The sequence below is a fragment of the Ananas comosus genome, linkage group 8, assembly GCF_001540865.1.
Source record: "Ananas comosus cultivar F153 linkage group 8, ASM154086v1, whole genome shotgun sequence".
Lineage (NCBI taxonomy): Eukaryota > Viridiplantae > Streptophyta > Magnoliopsida > Poales > Bromeliaceae > Ananas > Ananas comosus.
In genome coordinates, this window is record NC_033628.1 from 1,564,768 (window position 1) to 1,584,471 (window position 19,704).

Consider the following 19,704-nt stretch of genomic DNA (forward strand, 5'->3'; position numbering starts at 1 on the left):
CGAAGACGGAGCGGAGGTGCCCTTATACCTTTTTCTTTTCTTTTTTTTCTCTCGTTCTTTTTTTTCTTTCTCTTCCCAGAGAGCGGCGAAGACAGAGCGGCGTTGCCGCCGGCGCCTCTACCTTCCTCGCCTCCGATCCCCCTAAGGCCGGGCTGTGACTTTTTTTTTTTTTTGCATTTTTCTTTTCTTTTCTTCTCTGACTCTCCTCCACAGTTTCCGACGACGGCGCCTCTCTCGCTCTTCCCTGCCCTTCCCGTCTCTCCTTCTCCCTCCTTCTCTGCTGCCTCCGACGACGATGCATCTTCGCCGACACCGTGGGAGATCACTTACGGCGCCTCGCGCAGTTATCAGAGTGGCGGGTTCTTTAGCGCGCTCATCACCGACACGCCGTGGCTATGAACAGAGAGGGTGACAAAAAAAAAAAAACAGAAAATGAAATAGAAAAAAATATATAAAAAAAGGACTGAGATGAAAATTATGTAACTACAAAATAATACAAGTTGCAGCTACTTAAATGAAACTGCATCTTTAAAATATAATTACACTTTTAAAATAAAATACATCTCGCTTTGAAAGATATTACACTGTTTCTCTTCTTATTGCACTTTTCATAATAGAACGCCATCCACTAAGATAAAAATTACACTCTTTAAAGAGAGCACGTTTCTCCTCTTGTTGCACGGAAGGGGGGGCGGTTGAACCCACATGTCAATTTTCGTTTCTCCTTTGAATTGCAATTCTCCTTCTTGTTACACTATTTTTTATCTAAACTGCACCCATTTTAAGAATGGTACCTTATCACTGCTTCTGCCCTCCTTGTTGACCACTGTTTTCTCCTCATATGTTCTCGTCCATCTGTTTTATCCTCTCTTTCCATATAATGGGAGACATAGAACAGTGTAACGTATGCTGCAACAAAGGAGAAGCAGTATAAATCATCTGTTTAAAGATGTGTAGTTTTAAAATAAAAAATAGTGTAACAAGTTATTAAAAAAAATGGTGCAATAGAAAAGAAATGCAACCTCAACATTTTACTCTATAAATTAAGTCACTTCATTCAGCTCAGATCATTTTTAACTGCTTGTCTCCTCATTTGTTGCACTGTTTCTCCTCTTTGGTTGCACTGATTTTCTTCATTTCTTTAAAGGAATGAAAACAGAACCTGCCACAAATGGGAGGGAGAAAAATGCCAACAAAACTAAGAATGCTGCGAGTATCAAATATCTAGTTAAAGATGATGCTCAAGATATATAATAAAAATATTCCTGATAATACGACGAACAAAAATTGGTGCAACAAGAAAAAAACTTGCACCCACTTTAATACTTAGAACTGCCACCATTAAGGGTGACTTTTCTATAAACCCTGCTTCATGCTACCTTGTTCATTGTTTTTCTCTCTTTTACAAGAGTGTTATCGTAACATATGAGTTATTTTTCAGCAAAGAGATTTTGTAAGTAGAAGCAGTATACAAATATCTGTTAAAATGTGTAGTTTGAGACGATGAAGATAAATCATAGGTAAACGCCGGTTCGCCGCGGCCGCTGCCGCTGCGGCGACGGGATCGGGCTGGGGGTCCGCGGCGGACGCGGCGTCTCGACGTCGTCGTGGGAGAAGCAGAGGCGCTGGTCGGCGGCTTCTGCGCGGCGGCGGGAGGAGGGGCAGCGCCGACGGAGAAGAACACGCGCGGCGCTAGTGCCGGCGCCGGTTGCCCTTCCGCCTCCCCCTCCTGCGCCCTGTCGCTTGGCCTCCCCTTCTTCTTCTTCGCTGTTGTCTTCTTCTCCGCATCCAGCCCGACCCCGTTCGCCGCGGCCGCTGCCGCCGCGGCGACGGGATCGGGCTGGGGGTCCGCGGCGACGGAGGAGAGGAGGAGGGGGTCGCGGGCGGTGGAGAGGAGGGTGAGGAGGGGGGCGATGGTGAAGAAGGATGGTGAGGAGGGAGACGACGGTGAAGAAGAAGGCGACGGTCCGCCTTTTTTTTTCCGCGAGAAAAAAAAAAAAGAACGACAGAAACTAAGAGGAGAGAGAAAGAGGAAAGAGAAAAAATAATAAGGGTATTTTGGTCGGTTTGCTGAAAAAGCGGACCGAATCTGCAAAAACGAAAAAGGTGATCCCGTTTTACAAAAGCCCAAAATAAGTGAATTTTTTATGCAAAAAGGCCTAAATTTAATTTTAATTTAACCTAGATAGCTTAACCGGTATTAACAAGAGAAGTATTTTTAAATAGCAGAGAAATATATAAGGTGATACATTTAAAATAAAATAATAAAAATAAATTAAATATTTTAAAAATTTTGAGGGGTAGGAAAGCAATTGTTTTGCCACTAATATTATTCACTTTATAATGATTCCCAATACAATTCAAAATTAGTGCTTGAAAAAGTTGGTCTCGTTGGATTTCGTGTTTGTGTTTAGTTTTTAGGGGAAACTTTAAATACCCATGTGGTTTCGTATCGTCTCACTTTAATATTTTGTGGTTTAAAATGTATCAAGTTAATACCATGTGATTTCACACCTTTTTACTTTAGTACCCTGTGGTTTCAAGTGTATCAAATTAGTACCCCATGGTTTCATTTTTGTATCAAATTAGTACCCCGTAGTTTCAATTTTTTTTTTTTATTATCCATTTCAGGGTATATAATTTAACCAAATATTAAACCGCAGGTACTAAAGTGAAAAAGTGTGAAACCATATGGTACTAACTTGATACACTTGAAACCACAGAATACTAAAGTGAGAAAGTGCGAAATCATAGGATACTAACTTGATACACTTTAAACCATAAGGTACTAAAGTAAGAAAGCGCGAAACCACAGTGTACTAACTTGATACACTTTAAATCACATGTTATTAAAATGAGAAAGTACGAAACCACATAAAGTATTTGAAGTTTCTCCTTATTTTTATAAATAAAATTTAATACATCAAAAGGCATAGGAATTTTATATTTTCGGGTGTTTATTTCGCAATAAAAAATATTAATGTACTTTTAAAGCTTTTTAATAAAGTATTGTCTTTCACTTATTAGTGAGGTATACAAAACACTATACTTACTATAAATTAATCGACTATAATCATAACAAGAAAAATTATTTTAATCCATCTGAGCAAATTATAAATTTATTGTTTACCGCGCGCACGCACGAGCCAAACTGGGAAAAGAGCAAACTAATCAATGTGCGTACTTAACGGGCTTGCGGCGAGTTCCTCCCCTCCGAACCTAACCCGTCAATTCGTGTCCAAATCCGAATTCGAATCCGAACCCGTTAATATGATCTCACCTCACACGGGCCCCACCCCCAAAATGTCGACCGTGATTATCCTCATCCCCTCAATCCATTCATTCATCGACAAAGCATCTCTCTCTCTCTCTCTCTCTCTCTCTCTGGTCCTAAAAAAATAAATCTCGGTCCGGTCGAGCTGGACCGGCCCCGGCCTATGGCCGACCGCTCCGACCCGGCCCGCTACGCCGCCCGCTCCGCCGCCGGCGTGGTCCGCCGCGCCTGCCGTCCTTCGTCCTCTGCCTCCCTCCTCCTCCTCTCCTCCCTCCTCTCCTCTCTTCCGCTCCGCCCTCCTCGCCGGAACCCTAATCCTCTCCTCCGTCCCCGACGCGACCCACCGTCGATCCCTGCTCTCCCGCCTCTCCCCTCCCCCTCCTCCCCTCCGCACCCCCGGCCTCCCCCTCCTCCCCCACCTCCGCCGCCGCTCCCCACCCTTCCTCCACCTCTCCCGCGCCCGGAACCCTCGACGACGACTTCTTCTCCGATCCGACCTCGCCGCGCCGCCTCCGGCGACCGCCGCAGCCTCCCCTCCACCCACGCGCCTCCGCCCAACTCCTCCTTCCTCCTCCTCGCGGCCCCGGCCCCGCCTCCCCAAACCCTACCCAGTTGCCTCCCCCTCCCACTCCTCCCCCTACTTCTTCTCCTACCCCAGCCCCGACCCCTCCTCCTCCTCCTCCTCCTCCGCCGCCGCCGCCCAAATCGACGGCGACGATCGCCATGACCGGAACCTTAACCTCCGGGCCCTCGCCCGGGGGCTCGACCTCGACCGCCGCGACGCCGTCGCGATCCTCTACCTCATCGCCCTCCTCTCCTCCGCCCACGCCCTCGCCATTCTCGGCTACGTCCTCACCTACGCCTCCGCCCTCGGCGTCGTCTTCCTCGCCGTCTCCAACTCCTACCTCCGCCGCCCCGTCCCCGCCGCCAACACCTTCTTTTCCGGCGCCCGCCTCGGTATCCAGCGGCTAACAGCGTTCGTGTTCCTCCGGTGGGCCGCGCGCGACGCCCTGGTCCAGCTCCTCTGCTTCTGGTTCTTCGCTGACGTCCCCGACCAGACCGACCTGTTCAAGCTCTTCGTCCGGGCCAAGCTCATGCCTTTCTCGCTGACATCCGGAATCGGATGGCCGTCGTCGCTCGGACCCCACAATTCGGCTCTCTCGGGGTTCTCCTTCGTGTGGGCGCTGCTCGATTCCATGGTCTCGGTCATTTTCACGGTCGTGCCGTGGGTGGTCGTCATGGACCGAAACCCTCGGCGGCCCGGACGGGATGCGGTGAAAGAAGGGTGCTTTTTGGTCTCTCTTATGCCTTCTCAGGCGATCTTGATCAAGTGGTCAGAGACTCTTATCTGCGGGAGTTTGGGGAGAGCAGTGATGGTGATTCTTGCCGGAAAGCTGTTCGGCGGTTTCCTTCAATCTCTTGCAGAGGTCTATTTTATGGTGGTTTGGTTGGTTTTCTACTTCGCGGTGAGGTGTAAAGATGCGGAGTTGGAGGGACGGAGATTTGGGCCGGAGGATTTGGAGGACTGCATCAATGCCCTCCGATGAACTGCCGTCGTTGACGTTTTCTGTTGTAATTTTTAGAGGTAAAAAAAATCGATGTTGCTCTTGTTATACTTATTGATATAATTAAGCTGCAATCTTTGTTGTTATCTTTTTCAATGCCTTTGCCCTGTTCTGCGGAACTTACATTGCAGTTTGCAATTTTTATTTGAACTTGCATGTGTATTGTTCTTCATGTAGGTAGCATGTATCATATTATTATGCTCTTGATTTTTATAGCAGAAAAAGGTTTCCTACGGAGTGCTCTATGTTGTCTTAGCTTAAAGTTCATACGAATACCTAAGGGCGTAGAACTTGGATATTTGGATCGCAACAGTTCTAGGAACATTTAGTGTTCATGTACTGTTAATCATCAGTTGATTAACTGTTTTCTCTTGATTGCTTATGAGTGAGATTGCTCATTTTCTGTGAATTTTGCTTCTTTTTCATATTTCACTAAATTATCAGGAAAAAGCTGGAAAAAGGTCGACGGAATTATTTTGGACACTAACCTTTGGTTTAAGTTTGATGTTTCCTTTAAAGAGGCCAGTCTTCTGTGTTCTTTTTCGTCCCCCCAAGAACATTTCATGTGAGCAAGGAAATTGTGTTCTTCAGTGAATATATTTTATCATGAAGTGCTGAGTGCGTACTACGTTTATGCTTGGTACCATCTTTCTGCATAAATTGAATAGATGAGAACCTATCCTAGACAAATCTTTTTATGGCGAAGTGATGGTTCGCTTTTGTGGTTGGACATAGAGAAGGAAGCTAAGATGGGACCATTTGATCCAATCCATTATTTAGTGGTTCATCTACACCAGAGGGACCAGGCAAGCTGCAATAAGTGGTTTTCTTGTCGCCTAGAGATTAATTATTAGAATTTCTTTTGGTCTATTTTGTTTGATGCGCATGCCAATGGCATGTTTCAGTTCTGATGTCACAATATATATTCTTCCATGATTGTACTCTTAGGCCCTGTTTGGCCCCTGTGGCATTTCGATGAAGGTGCTGCTTGACTAGAGCTTTTTGAAAACCACCGGCATGTTTTTTTTAATACAATTAACGTCCCTACGGCTTCTTGCTAAAGTCAGAAGCAGATACTTTAAATTTTAGTCTCGCTGGCATGCTTTTTTGGCTTTATATTTAACAATGCCTAGCATTTTTTTCTTGACTTGATAAGTTGTTTTATTTGAAAGCAGGATGCTTCCTAATTTTAGATGCATGCTCATCAACATTGGATGTAAAGTAGCAGTCGCATCAGTGACGGTGTCAAGGTAGTGATTGCATATGTAGGCATTTTGTGTGAACAAAATATTTTGGACATGTACGAGGACCGTAAGGGTTGGTAGTTCTGTTCGAGGTCTCATGAATAGAGGATGATGGTGATGGACACTATAAAAAGGACTGTATTATGATGGCATGAGAGGTTTCTGGTCGCCGAGAAGCCGGACCTTAAGAAGATGAATAGTTTGAAGAGAAGACTGTTTAAGAACTGATTGACAATGTAGTATAAAAGAAATAATACCCTCATGTGTATTAGCAGCTGTGCCTTCAAAATTCAGGAAATCTTGTTCCTTTTGTGTGAACTCGCCAGTTTCTGGTTCCTCCTTGTGGGGGCAATGGTCACAGGGAGTTTGGCAGCAGTATCACTTCGTTGATTTAAACAATATCTAATTTTTTTTATAATTTAAAATCTAAGGAGTTATCAATTTTCTTTCCTTTTTCTTTTTTTTTTCTTTTTTTTTTTTTACAGTTTGCACTAAGTTTTATGATTTAATGTGGAGCTCAAGTTACAACTCAGAATGGTATTGCTATAACACCATGCGTCCATGCCCCTATGTTGCTTGAACTAATTATCAGATGATCATCACCTGCCAAGATTGTAAGGTGCTTGTAGGTGATGCATTTCCGAAGTCTTTTTGTTATGATGCTACAAAGAGAGATCTTAACTTACTGTGCTCCAACTGTATTTAGGCATCTGAGTGCTAATTATTTGATTTCATGATGTTGTTTTCTTTTATTGCTTGTTTCCTGTGTCCCGTGGTGGTCATATTGGATGTAAATGGTTTACATATCTTTTTGCAGATGAGCTCTATATGATCGATTTGGTGTATTTTTCGATGATGAGTTACCCATGAAAACCGGAATTTATTATTTGCAAAATTTGCTACCTTTCTAGTTATTATGCAGAAACTAGCATATAATTCAAGAGAATGTTTCAAAACATTCTGTGATGAGTAATGGTAACCCACTACTCTGAACTTGCCTCTCTAATTGTCTTTGTGTTTTTCATAGTCTTTTGTAACATGGTATCATCTAGCTTCTGGAACTTTCAGTTGAAACTCCAAATTAATTTCACATGTTCCTTATTTTTTGGTTCAATTTTGGGCCATCTATCTCACACTCTCTATTATGGTTCCCAGAATAGCCTTCTTATCATCTCTATTCCCTTGCATATGGCATGACACCCAAAATCATCGTTTGTGCAGTTTGTATTGTTCACGGGCCATAGCAACCAGGAAGAAGTTCTTACTCCAGGAGTTGTAGCTAAAAGTGAGTACAGTTATTTTCACTTTACCTGCTTGATTATGTGTATTTTGTATCTATTTCGTGCTTGCTAACATTGTACTAGTCGTAATTTTCAGATTTGTCACGACGATTTGATCATAGACCATCAACTTGTAATAGTACTCTGATGTTGTGATTCCTTCAGACTATTATTCATATAATAGAAAGAATATAGCAACTTTTCTCTACTTGGATATAGCATTTTAAAGTATGTTCCATGTGCATTTTTAAGTGTAAATTATGAAGAAACTCTCATTGGATGCTACATACATGTCGGCATGATACCTTAGCTATGTTTCACATATATCTTGCTTTTATCTATTTTTCTGTTTGGAGAATAACAATATCAGGAGAGAAAGTGAAGCTTCTCTATTCACTCTCAATAAAACCAAACAATCCATGTTGTGTTGCTTACAGAGTTGGGATGTTCAATGTCAGAATTTTTTTTTTTCTTAGTTATATTTTGGATTTGAAAAGGGATAATTCAAAAACATGCTAGGTGCAGGGATATGGGTCTCAACAGGATAGGGATATGTTTAATCCCTTGGATTGGGTGCTGCATTCAATGTACAGGTTATGGATAAGTCCTTATAGTAACCTATGCTTCACTCTCTCACCACTTTATGACCACCCACTTCTTAAGATCAAAACAAGTTTTAGGTCAAATCCGTAGCTAACATTTAACAATTCTGTTTTCTGTTTATTTTTTAATTCCTATATTGAGTAAACTTCGAGAGTTGAACTACGGGGAAAGAGAGTGCGCGGTGCGCAATCAGAACCAAAGCAATAAAATGACAGTTCAATAGTCGTAGCTGCTAGTACTGTTGGTAGAGATATTTAGTATCTTGTAAAATGGTCATAAACTTAAATATTCTCTGTTGTAGTTTACAATAGTTAATAGCTTTTTAAGAATTGTATAGTCATATTATATTTTTTTAAACAATAGGAGAGCAAGAAAATACTAGGGCAATTCTATTAGTAAAACTCTCTCTAACCTCCAAATCATTCTCGCTTCAAAACCTATCCAATCCAATTCTGAGTATCTAACATCGCCATCGATTCAAGTAATTGGGTTATAGATTTGGTTAGAGCTAAAATGGTTCTTCTCTATAGCTTCTCTGATAAGAAAAATAAGAGAATTTGCAACCAATATTCCCTTCATTATGGTTCTCTCTAGAGATACTCTCTCAAGCTTTGGAAAAATTAGAGATAGTAAAGTTTTTATCGAGAGCAATTTGGTGATTTCAAGTTAAAATAATATCAATGCAAAAAAAAGAAAAAAGAAAAAGAAGTTGTTGTGCTTTTCTGTAAGATAATAATGTGTGATTAGATGTTAGTATTTTTGCATGGAATGCTGAATGCTCTGCAAGATGATTCAATTTGTCTAAGAAAACTAATTGAAAGCTCGAGGAATCGCGATTTTAAGATGATAACCATTGACAACACTACAAGATAAAACATTGAGCTGGAAAATAAAATTAAAAAAAAAAACACTTCCACAAATGATGCAAACCAAGTATGCACCTTTCTTAGTTACCTACTCTTAAGCACTTCATTTATGTTGTTAGATACTTTTACAAGGAAATTAATTGCACAAAATTTGTTACACATACACCTCAGTGAAGAGAGAAGATACAGTGACATAATGAGCTCCATGCCACTGTGAAAACAGTGTACAAGCCTTAAACATGAAATTTTGTTACTGTACAAAGGTTTGGACTTGAGTTCAACCAGTTCTCTTGGTTGGTCTGAGCATATTATTGCTGGTCTCTGCATCTACATCATCTTCTTCCTGCATGAAAACTGAGATTAACCGATCGAAGATAAAAGAATCAAACTGATTCGGGTGGCGTAATATTACTTGTTAAAGTTTCTGAATGTGGCCTTCTTTCTTATTTCCTATGTATGTATGTTTTATTCATCAAAGATTCTTGAATGTGCATTACCTTCTCGCCTCCGAGTTGGCCTGTTTCCTGCCACAAATGCACAGAAGATCCTGTCGAAGCATGAGAAGCATACACTTTCACAGTATTTACTTCTGATGAAGAGAGACATGTATCTGGAACAGCACTTAGACTACTACCTATGCTTCTTTTCCGAGCAGTCGAGGATTCTGCAGTCGAGAGCGAGCGTTCGTCGATCGTTGTCACTTGCACCTGGCTGTCCGACTCTGGTTGGATTTGTCTCTGGTCATCTGCATCCTTCGATCTATTATCATCGCTCGACTTGCCCTCTACATTGTGAAAAGAGGGCACTCTTTGATCGAGCGACGCACTAGCGCACGAAACCTCCTTTCGAACCGCAACTCTGGGAATGTCCAATGTATTCATATCAATCAGATTATCAGCTACTTCTTCACCTTTCTCAGTCAAATTTGCAATCTTTTCTTCTCTGTCTAGTTTCCACATCGTCGAAACAGCGTCATCGAGGCGTTCGCGGGCTGTGTTAATGTCCACGATGGGCTTCGGGTAGTTTGCACCTAATTCGACTCCAGCTGCATCGAGCACGGAAGGTGGAGCATCCCAAGGGTGGTGGATCCATTCTGTCGGCATTCTGACGAGTTCGGGGATCCAATTTCTCACGTATTCGCCGTCCGGATCGAACTTGTGACCTTGAATCTGATTTCCAAGACAAAAACAAAAGATGTGAGCAAAAGGTTAGTTACAATCAAATGCCTATCTTTGTCATTTAGAATACAACCTATAAACTCAAATTCATCAAAGGTACAATTCAGATATTGCATACCTGCGGACTATCGAGACGGTCGAGCTCGTGCCCGTCGGGTAAACTACCTGACACATATTGCCATCCGAGGATATCGTTTTCTAAGTCGGCATCCAACAGTGTGTCCCAAAAGTACTTCATTCCCCATGTCCATGGAATCAGCAAAAACTTCACGAGAAAACTCGCGACGATTACTCGAACTCTATTGTGTATCCAGCCGGTCGCCCACAGCTCTCTCATACCCGCATCCACGAGCGGGTACCCCGTCCTTCCTTGCCTCCAACACTTGAACTTCATCTCATCTTCGCACCACGGATAGTGCCTCAGGTTCCCCATTAACGATCTTTCGTGCGTGAAGGGAAAGTTGAAACAGATGTAGCGCGAATACTCTCGAAGGCCGATCGATCGTAGGAAGAGGCGCACGCTTTCTTCTGCTTCCAGGTTGCCTTCTTTTGCCCATTGTATTTGCTTCATTCTGACGTTCCGATAGATTTTTCTCACACTAAGTTCGCCGAAATGTAGGTATGGTGACAGCAGTGAAGTTGTGGCTCCCTCCACCTTCATCCTATTTCTCGAATATCGCGGTAAGTGACCTTCTACGAATTCGCTTAGTGCTTTGTCTGCATTGCTCCATCCTGGAGACCATCCCCTACTTAACAGCGCATTACTCGGTTTCTCCGACTCATTTTCGAGACCCAGATCCTCAATCGAGCTACTTTGGATGTTGTCGATCCCTGGTCGAGCAAAAATGTGTTAGCAATGCCTGAACACTTAAATATGTTTTCCTGCATATTCGCGGCATAACTACTCGATTTGCATGCTTGTGACTTAAAACTGTTCGGTAAAACATGGTGTGCATTATGCCAGGTGCTCCGCGAGTGTCCCTTTTCCTGTAAAATGAACATTTTGACTCTCGCACAAGACTCCGACGCATAGTCGAACAGAAAAAGGGATCAAATGATCAGATTAAAATGAAAATTTTACAGCTCGAAGTTCATGCGACAGGATCAAGTCTCGAAGCACGTGGCATAACGAAAGTTCGGCTTTTTTGGGACATCGAAAAGGGGTCAGTCATGTAATTGCGAATTTGCGATATAGAAATCGTATAGGGACAATCCATACATGAATAAAATGGATGTAAATTATTATTATTATTTTTTTTGGTTTGATTTACTACCAGTGACTGGCACCAGTCTCCAGGGAGGAAGAGATGATGTCAACTCAATTGGCAGGTCCATGCACTTCTTCCAGAATGCGTCGAAGGTCGTAAACGCGTGCTCATTCGAGTCGTAGACTTCCCACGGTTCGTACAGCAGATCGGCGTTGAAGCTTTGGACAGAAATCCCGAGGGCCGTGAGCTGACTCCTGACTTTGTGATCTCGCAAGAGCGAAACCGGGTCTGACAAACAGAAATCAGATAGAAATTAAGCACAAGAAGGTATAACTGCCTTTTTCGACTACAATTGCCGACTCCTCAAATGAACCAAATAGATTGCTATCATGAACCTTAAGTTCAAAGATTGATTCCTATAGTTCACAATTTCGAATAAACTTTGTCGATTCTGCGTACCGTAGAGATGATTGAAGAGCACTTTCGTGGCCCCTATTGCACCGAGACACTGCAAAAGCGCCGCGAGGGTGCTCTGGGATCGGATCAACACGAGGGGGGAGCCGAGGGACCTCAGCGACCGGTCGAGGTGCGCCAGGGACTGCTTCAGCCACCACCGCGAGACGCGGCCCGGGTAGAACTGCGCTTCTTCGTCAGGGCACCAAATGAAGACCGGAAGAACGCCGGCGGCGTCCCTCGCCGCCGCCGCCAAGGCCGGGTTGTCCTCAATTCTCAGGTCCCTTCTAAACCAAACAACAGTTTTGTCTGAACTACTCATTCTGGTTGTTGGCACAATTCTCAGATTCCTACCTACAGCAGAAGCTGGAACAACCTTAAACCTTCTTTAGTACTACTAGTTAGCACATCAAACAAGAACTAAGATTTTCACAATAGATATTATAGGGAAGGTACCAGAAACTTCCTCATCTTATCATGGCTCAGAAATTGAGGGAGATGCTCAAAATTCTGGTAGTAGCATAGCACACAAACACACACACACACACACACACACACATATATATATATATAATGATTCATACACAATACACAATAAGAATTGCTCTCCAAACTCCTTGCAACTTCATCTCTCAAAACTCTTCATATAATTCCAAGGAATAGGCAAAGATTTATTGTTACAAACAGAAAAAAGGACAAGCACCCCTCTCCTTGGCTACGTGAAGAGGTGAGGCTATTTTTTTTTTTTTTCTCCTCTTTTTTATTACCTTCTCAGTCTGTGTGCACGTGGCATGATTTATATGACATTCATCTTACACGATGAGCGCGCGAAAGTATGTTAAGATTAATTTTGAACTATTTCCTACAAAATCAATCGATCTGTGAAAATAACAGGATCCAAAAAGAGAAAAACGCGAAGAAAATCTCCAAATTTTGCAGCTTCATTCGACTTGAACAATAGGAACCACCCTAAACATGAGTACTAGGAGAACAAAAAGATCCCATCCTATATACCTTTAAAAGCATATATTAAAAGAAGGTATTAATTAGCACCATGTGTTAAGGTACTATCTTAAATTATGGTTCAACAAAACTCCCCACCACCTCCCACCAAAATCTAGAGGACGAAGTAAAAGCTAATAAGAACATAGCTCAACAAAGCGTTGAGTAAAGTTGGGTTATTAATGCGATATTAAACTAATTAAATTGGTATAAATTATAAAGTTTTTTTTTTTTCAAAAAAAAAAACTTTATAATTTATTAGCTGCGACCGCCGTCGATCTCGTCGATCCTCGTGATTCGCGCCCACTGACGCCTCTGATAAGGATTTGAAGAGAGGAGGAGAGACCCTAGTTTCGTTTGTCGTCGCGTGTAGAGGCGCGAGTACGCTGAGCAGCGGAGTGGTGTACGAATCGACGATTGCGAGATTGACACGCGGCGCAATCACGTGGGTAGCGGGGACCACAGTGGGAAAAGGAATAAGTTAAAGGCGAAATTTGATGTCTTTTATTGGTTGCTTGATTATGTTTAAAATCCCTGTGACGGAGTGTGACCTTATTTAAGATCCTTATTAAAGAGTTTTTGAATAATTAAAATATTCTGATATAACATGCTTTCATTAATACACTTTTTTTTTTTTTTATAGTTCTCTCCTAATTATATCCTCTCTATGTCAACTCTCTTGTTATTATATAGAAAGTATTTTCATTTGAATTTTCATTCGTGCGAAAATTATTTTTCATCACTATTTATTTGGTGGAAGTTAATAACCTTGTAGCTGTTCTAAAGTTCTCTCGACTTTAATGTTTACAACATTAGCGCACAGAAAGATGAAAAACATTATAACAGTGAATGACAAAAAAACAACACTTCATTTTTTTACACTTTCCATGAAACAAAAACAAAATGACCCCCTAATCACTTTACATTACACTGAGATTGCACCACGATTTTCATATTCAAGCACTTTGTTTTCTATAATTACCACATAACATTTAAATTCCCTAGCATAAAAAGAAAAAAAAAAACCTTCCCTTGTACAATAGTAAACTATACCTCTTTCTCACATAATGATGATTCATTCACAAGGGCTACAGTTTTTCAAGTACGAAATTTCAGTATCTTATAAAATGGATTTTGTTTGGGAGCACTATGAAAAACAAAAATTGGCCAATTTATATTTAAGAGAAAAGGAAAAAAAAAAAAAAAAAAACCTACTGCCAAACTGCCTGCTTGAAGATACAAGGTGACTTCCCACTTTGAAGCTAAACAAACTAGTTACCAAAATTTTTGCATAAAAACACAATAATAATGTACATAAATAAATAGGATACAACAATGATTAGAATCGGCGCGACTAAATCACATTAGTAACACAATAGGCACCTTCTTCTAGTTCTTGGAAGATCACGGTCCTTCTCGCCTTTCACGAAAGCTCTGATGGCTAAATGCTCCGACGCGTATGTCATGAACGCAGCCAATATTATACCTCCCACGACGAACAAACCGAGCCTATCACAGAGAAAAATGTAGAACTAAAAGTTATAGGAAACAATAGAAATCACAATATGAAGTTTCTTACGAACTCATTTACCAACTTTTAATGAAGAAAAAGTTAATAGAGTTACCATAATAGAGCACGATATGCATGTAAAATGTTATAAAAAAATCCTAACAAAGAATTGTCTGTATTAAAGATCTTTAGATACTACTAGCAAGGATCAAAGTGCCATGGCACAGAGTCATAACGAAAACTTGCCGAGTACGGCACGATGTGCGCCGGACCGTACCGATTCATGCCGGTCACAAAAAATACATATATACCGACACATAATGAAATAAATTATTTATTTTCTCTAGTAACAAAATATTTTAACTGTTTATTATGTATTTTTATCAAATTTCTTAAATTTTATTGAAAAAATTACTTACTAATTTAAAAAATAGAGACTTAAAGCTGTGCCATCGGCACGGGAACGATATCGTGTAGATATCTTGTTGATACGATACTGCACGGTAGACACGGCCCGTGCCGATGGACACGTAAATCCTTGGATACTATTATAGGTAATAACAGAATTTTATGAGATTATTAGGAACTTCGGTTCCTCATGGTAATGCGCGGAATAAGGGGCTGGGCTAAGGAAGTAATTCAAACTATCGTACCTGGCAAATAGAGCAGTGACGCCCAGTAGGCATGGCAACGATGGGGCAATCACAGCTAAAAATGCCATCCCCATCCAATAGAAGCACACTACAGAGTCAAAATCGGATATGTTGCGTTGATTACCTGCATCATAAGTAAATGAATTTTTATTTTTAAAAAAAAAACTCAATAAGCTGTGCAAGCCAATAAAACTGCAGAACACCTTTTCCTGTGTGATATTCTGATGAATCAGGGTTTCCATATCCGAGTTGACTTGCTGTAGCATTTCCCCAATAGTAGACAACGCGGAGATAACTTTCAAACATAAGGAAAAATGTTACGAATATCCACTCGTACATCAGCAGCAAACCCGTCCACGGCATCACTTGACGGGGAATGACAATGAAAGCGAGCCCAAAAGATATTGCAACAGCGGTGAAGCAGATCAAGATGGAAATCGCACACAAGTAAGGAGGTAGCTTGGAATGCATGCCATTTGAAAACTGCAAGAGACAGAACAATGCATTACACAGAGGCTGCAACAAGGATTATTTGAAGAGTTAATTCTTGGTCATCAATGATTTTTTTTTTTATTGTTGCTGTTTTTGTTGGTTTAACAAGAAACAACTAGGATACTTCAATCCATAAGTATCCACTAGAGAAATAGACGTATAAACAAACTTCCATAGCAGTCTGAGACTTAATTGGTTATTATACGAGAGCAGACATGTGCTTCAGAAAGAAATGTGGATGTAATGTACTGCAGTATATTATTTAAGGATGATTACTGTATAAACATGTAGAAACTGCACATCAAATTAGGCATCTATCTAATCAATTTTTTTTAATATTCATCAACTTTAAAAATCAACCACCTGTTGATTTGAATTGGCAATGGAAGATGAAGCAACTCCAACACTGGAATAAACCGGAAGCCCCCCAGAAGATCTGTATCTGTAGTAAGCACGCCTAGCAAAACCACACAGGTTCCATGATACACCCGAAAGACCCCTGTAAATCTGCAAATTTTTCAAAAGGCATACTGGATAAAGTAGCATACATTTTCCACATTCACCTTATTCGACTTCAAAAACCTTGTGCAGTATGAAGGGAAAAGTTCCTAACCTGCAGGCATGATTGATAGTAACAGAAAAATAGAATGCAAATTGGAAGAATGAACAAGACTTTGACCACCAACTGATCATGAGGATTCCTTCCTCCACCTGTTCCTGGTAGGGATTCTTCAAGTGTTTCTCTAATAGTCTGTACAGCCACCATTAAATTAATTAATGGAATCAGCTAACTTGAGGGGAAAAAAAAATAGAACATTCATAATTATTTATGTTGTACAAAAAATACTAATACTAAAGCTAACAATATGATATAAAGTTTTGATGAATCACCTGCCATACTTCCACAGGTTTAAGAAGCCAAGCTGTCCACCAATCCCAGGGCTTTAAGGGACCAAGTGTGTAGTGAATAACTCGAAGTTCATTTTCATCAACCATCCACTGTCAAAAGTATGTGGATAAGAGCTAGGTTATAAAACACCAATCTAGCATTATCAAATAAAAAGTTTTTCTGAAGCATAACATAACTGATATAAATCTATATATAGAGTCTGTGATAAATAGTCCTAATTTAGAGACAAGCTACTATAATCAAATGAAATAAAATAGTTTAGAGACAAGTTACTATAACCTGTGCTAATGTGCACTGCAGGGCATCCATGCGCCTATGTACATACATATCTAGAAGAACAAATCTATATCTATTTTTTTTAATGCTATATGCATGGTGTTTCCATATTAATAAGCTATGACAATAAAAAGGTTATGATGATACATGCAGCTCTTGTGCACATTTTAGCATAAGGCCTGCTAGAAATAAAGAGTATCACATTCTATCATTTCAGTAATTACCTTATTGGCTAGCATGTAAAGACCAACATCCGCATTATATAGTGTAGAAAGCCGCTGCAGATCAGGTTCAGGTTTAGATTGTAACTCTTCTGACGATAAATTTGGATCAAAGACATGAGCATTTGGAAAATCAGCATAATATGAATTCAGAAAGCCTTGGTCTCCTGCAGAAATAAAATAAATTTTTTATATTATAAACTGTTCCAAACATCTGAAAGGGAAAAGAAAGAAAATGCAAAGAGCAAATATCAGAACATGAAGAACCGAGTACCCAAACAACCAAGATGAAAAATGCATCTTAGAAGGAAGTTTTTTGCACTTGTTCATGTATTTAAACATTATGGCAGTACTAATAAACCAGAACACAGAATAATCCAAGACCATAATTGCTTATTACAGTATCACAGATCTAATAGAGCAAATAGAAATTATAAAGCATCAAAGTAGATGAAGTTAAATTTTGGAGTAGACAATTTAATAAAGAAAAATTGACATGGACTACCAAACAGGTTAAAACCATCCGGTCAGCAGAAATTCTTGCTTCCGAACAAGAAATGAATGAAAACACAGACCTCCAGTATAAGAAGGCAGGGACTTTACTTTGCTCATCATATCTTTAAAGAGTGCTTCAGATGGCTCTACAACCATTACTCCAGAGTTCATTCTTTCAGAGTGTTTCAAATTTGCGCAGAACTTTCCACATTTGAAGAGATCCTCAATACTTTTCACCACGATTGTATCTGCATCGAGATAAACAACTGGGAAAAGAATATAAATCAGAAGAGCAAATTCAACAAAAGAACAGAGAGGAAAGGCAGGCCAAGCTAGACGAATTATTGAGAAAAAGAAATCAATAAAGAGTTTACCTTTTTTATACCTTGTCATATTAAAGATCTTTAATTTGGTGTAGACTCCCCAGAACCTTTTTGGCCTCACATTATTTGGATTAGCCAATAATTTTATAGGCTCCACAATCCATCCATCAGCCTACATTTTCACTTAAAAGTGCAAGTTAGTACAATGACCGCACATTTTGATGACCCTTATACATCTAGAATTTGAATGTAACAAAAAATGAAGAAGTCCAAAATTTTTCTGTAAAAGAGATATCTGGTGAGGCATTTTATCAGCAGGCTCCACACTCTTTTAAAATGAAGTTCTGCTACAAATTAAGTATGTTTGTGACTTGGTTGTACCAACAAGAAAAATAAGTAAGCATCATCTAATAAGTGAGAAATCTCCTCTTCCAATCATGATCTTGAAAGCAAGGTAAATATAAATATCTAAACTGCCTCCACTCATATGTCGCCTAGCGAAGATATACCATAGCGTAATAGAATTATGACAGTCTATTGAAATCAACAACAAAAAGAAGGCACATGACAGCACACTGCAATTTTCACTACTGAAAAAACTTTCCAGATGAAAATAATTCTAGTTAAGCCTTATTTGATTCTCTCTTTAGTAACAGACAATCATATAATGTAATAGAATACCAGCCACGTGCCAGCAAAACATGTTTGATGTACCAAGAGTTGGTGTGAATAAGCATAGGAAAATACACGTGAAAGCAAATTAGATATATGTATATGTATAGCTGCACGTGTAGCAAAAATTTCAAGATACAGGCAAATTTTTATTGCTTTACACAAAAATGAGATAAGGTTGTAAGGTAACACAAACTCTCCAATCAAATAATTATAATTTCCATAACTATTAATATCCCCAAGTATCAGAAAATTAGCTAGCTTAACATTGATATTTCTCAACTTTCAATACTGCTCAGTATATGGTAATATTGAAAAAGTGTAGTATAGCTGGGTTCCTCTCCCATCTCCAATGCTTCTGCACCTTGTTACTCGACTGTGCATAATAGAGACACTTCTACACTATCTACAGCAGTTTCTTTCTTGAGCTTGATTACTCACATAAACAAAATGATATCCAAGTGTAACTATTCTACAGCCAATCAATGGCGAATACTTGTCATTTTTCAGGTACTATACTGAAAATATTAGACCTTTTTACGTTCTCTAGCAAGGTTCACACAGCAAGAGCAAACTGATGTGGGGTTGATTTTTGATACATAAAGTTATTTCAGGTCGATTGTTTCAGTTTGGATCAAGGTTGTGCCAACATCAAACTAACTGAGGCTAATTTAGTATGAAGTAATCCTATTTGAATCAGTTAGTAAATGGATTAGTTCAAATTTGTGTTCAATTCATATTTCAAAAGTATAAGAGGCTTCCAAACGATTTTTTACTCCAAATCGAGCCCTAAAAATTTACAAATACTACGATCTACAACTCCGCCCATCACCAAGTTCCATCTTTGCAACAGCCAAATCACAAAACTTGAAACTTTCAATTATATCTACAACAAATAACCAAAGATTTACGAAAGGGAAAGCGATCGCACGCACCCTAAGAAGCTGCTTCGCGTAATCCGAGACCCCATCGGAGACGAGCACGACCATGTCCCTCCTCGCCCCCGTGTCCCGGATCGACTTTCCGAGGACGCGGACCCCGAGCACGAACTCGTCGCCGTAGAGGAGGGTGACGTACGCCTCCTCCGATTCGGCCCCCACGCCGATCCCCCATCCGAGAATCGCCACCGCGAGGGAGGCGACGACGACGAAGAACCCTAATCTCCTCATCGTCGCGCGGGGTAGGGGCGAGATTTGGGGATTTGGGGATTAGGGTTCTCCGATTTGGGGATTTAAATTGGGGGTGCGATTATTTACGGGTCGGAGTTGAATCGCCCGCCAAAGTCGTATACGACGGGATTTTGTCGTCAAGGATGGGGATGGAGTTTCTAGAAGCGTACGTAGAGCTATATACGGAAATTTTTCACATTAGTCCTTCAATTTTACCGTATTTGTTCTTCTCCATATGAATTTTGGTTTTTTACACAAGAATAACTTCATATGTATTAAAAATTATGGATTTATTTATTCCTATAAATTT

At 40.3% G+C, this 19,704-nt stretch overlaps 3 protein-coding genes across 9 annotated transcripts; 1 reads left to right on the forward strand and 2 right to left on the reverse strand.

The window, feature by feature from the left end:
• On the forward strand, positions 1,504 to 7,799 carry LOC109714063. The gene is made up of 3 exons (XM_020238470.1): positions 1,504 to 1,520; positions 3,420 to 4,859; positions 7,305 to 7,799. Exons 1-2 carry the CDS (start codon positions 1,504 to 1,506, stop codon positions 4,819 to 4,821), a joined length of 1,419 nt encoding a protein of 472 aa, XP_020094059.1. The 3' UTR covers positions 4,822 to 4,859; positions 7,305 to 7,799.
• On the reverse strand, positions 8,866 to 12,907 carry LOC109714312 (cryptochrome-1-like). 7 transcript variants are annotated; one of them, XR_002217305.1, is made up of 6 exons: positions 11,678 to 12,905; positions 11,285 to 11,506; positions 10,129 to 10,841; positions 9,467 to 10,001; positions 9,245 to 9,356; positions 8,866 to 9,175 (listed from the first exon to the last, which is right to left on the reverse strand). XR_002217305.1 is itself a non-coding variant. In XM_020238890.1 (6 exons), the coding sequence occupies exons 1-5, from the start codon at positions 11,991 to 11,993 to the stop codon at positions 9,276 to 9,278; spliced, it is 1,890 nt and encodes a 629-aa protein (XP_020094479.1). In that variant the 5' UTR covers positions 11,994 to 12,907; the 3' UTR covers positions 8,866 to 9,175; positions 9,245 to 9,275. The 7 variants fall into 7 exon arrangements, 6 of the variants coding, with proteins under 6 accessions (XP_020094479.1, XP_020094480.1, XP_020094478.1 ...); XM_020238890.1 differs by having other exon boundaries at positions 9,245 to 9,379; positions 11,678 to 12,907; XM_020238891.1 differs by having other exon boundaries at positions 9,330 to 9,356; positions 11,678 to 12,904.
• LOC109714313 (inositol phosphorylceramide glucuronosyltransferase 1) lies at positions 13,768 to 19,462 on the reverse strand. The gene is made up of 10 exons (XM_020238892.1): positions 19,161 to 19,462; positions 17,605 to 17,725; positions 17,311 to 17,496; positions 16,739 to 16,902; positions 16,220 to 16,327; positions 15,942 to 16,079; positions 15,692 to 15,835; positions 15,040 to 15,319; positions 14,837 to 14,960; positions 13,768 to 14,182 (listed from the first exon to the last, which is right to left on the reverse strand). The coding sequence occupies exons 1-10, from the start codon at positions 19,392 to 19,394 to the stop codon at positions 14,038 to 14,040; spliced, it is 1,644 nt and encodes a 547-aa protein (XP_020094481.1). The 5' UTR covers positions 19,395 to 19,462; the 3' UTR covers positions 13,768 to 14,037.

Coding starts and splice junctions, on each gene's coding strand:
- LOC109714312 (XM_020238887.1), bottom strand. CDS start 11,993: ATGAGTAGTTCAGACAAAACTGTTGTTTGGTTTAGAAGGGACCTGAGA. Junction 10,842..11,284: donor GAGACTGGTGCCAGTCACTG/GTAGTAAATCAA, acceptor TTGCTCGACCAG/GGATCGACAACATCCAAAGT. Junction 10,002..10,128: donor ACCGTCTCGATAGTCCGCAG/GTATGCAATATC, acceptor CTTGGAAATCAG/ATTCAAGGTCACAAGTTCGA.
- LOC109714313 (XM_020238892.1), bottom strand. CDS start 19,394: ATGAGGAGATTAGGGTTCTTCGTCGTCGTCGCCTCCCTCGCGGTGGCG. Junction 16,903..17,310: donor CCTGCCTTCTTATACTGGAG/GTCTGTGTTTTC, acceptor TTATTTCTGCAG/GAGACCAAGGCTTTCTGAAT. Junction 15,836..15,941: donor ACTATCAATCATGCCTGCAG/GTTAGGAACTTT, acceptor AAAAATTTGCAG/ATTTACAGGGGTCTTTCGGG.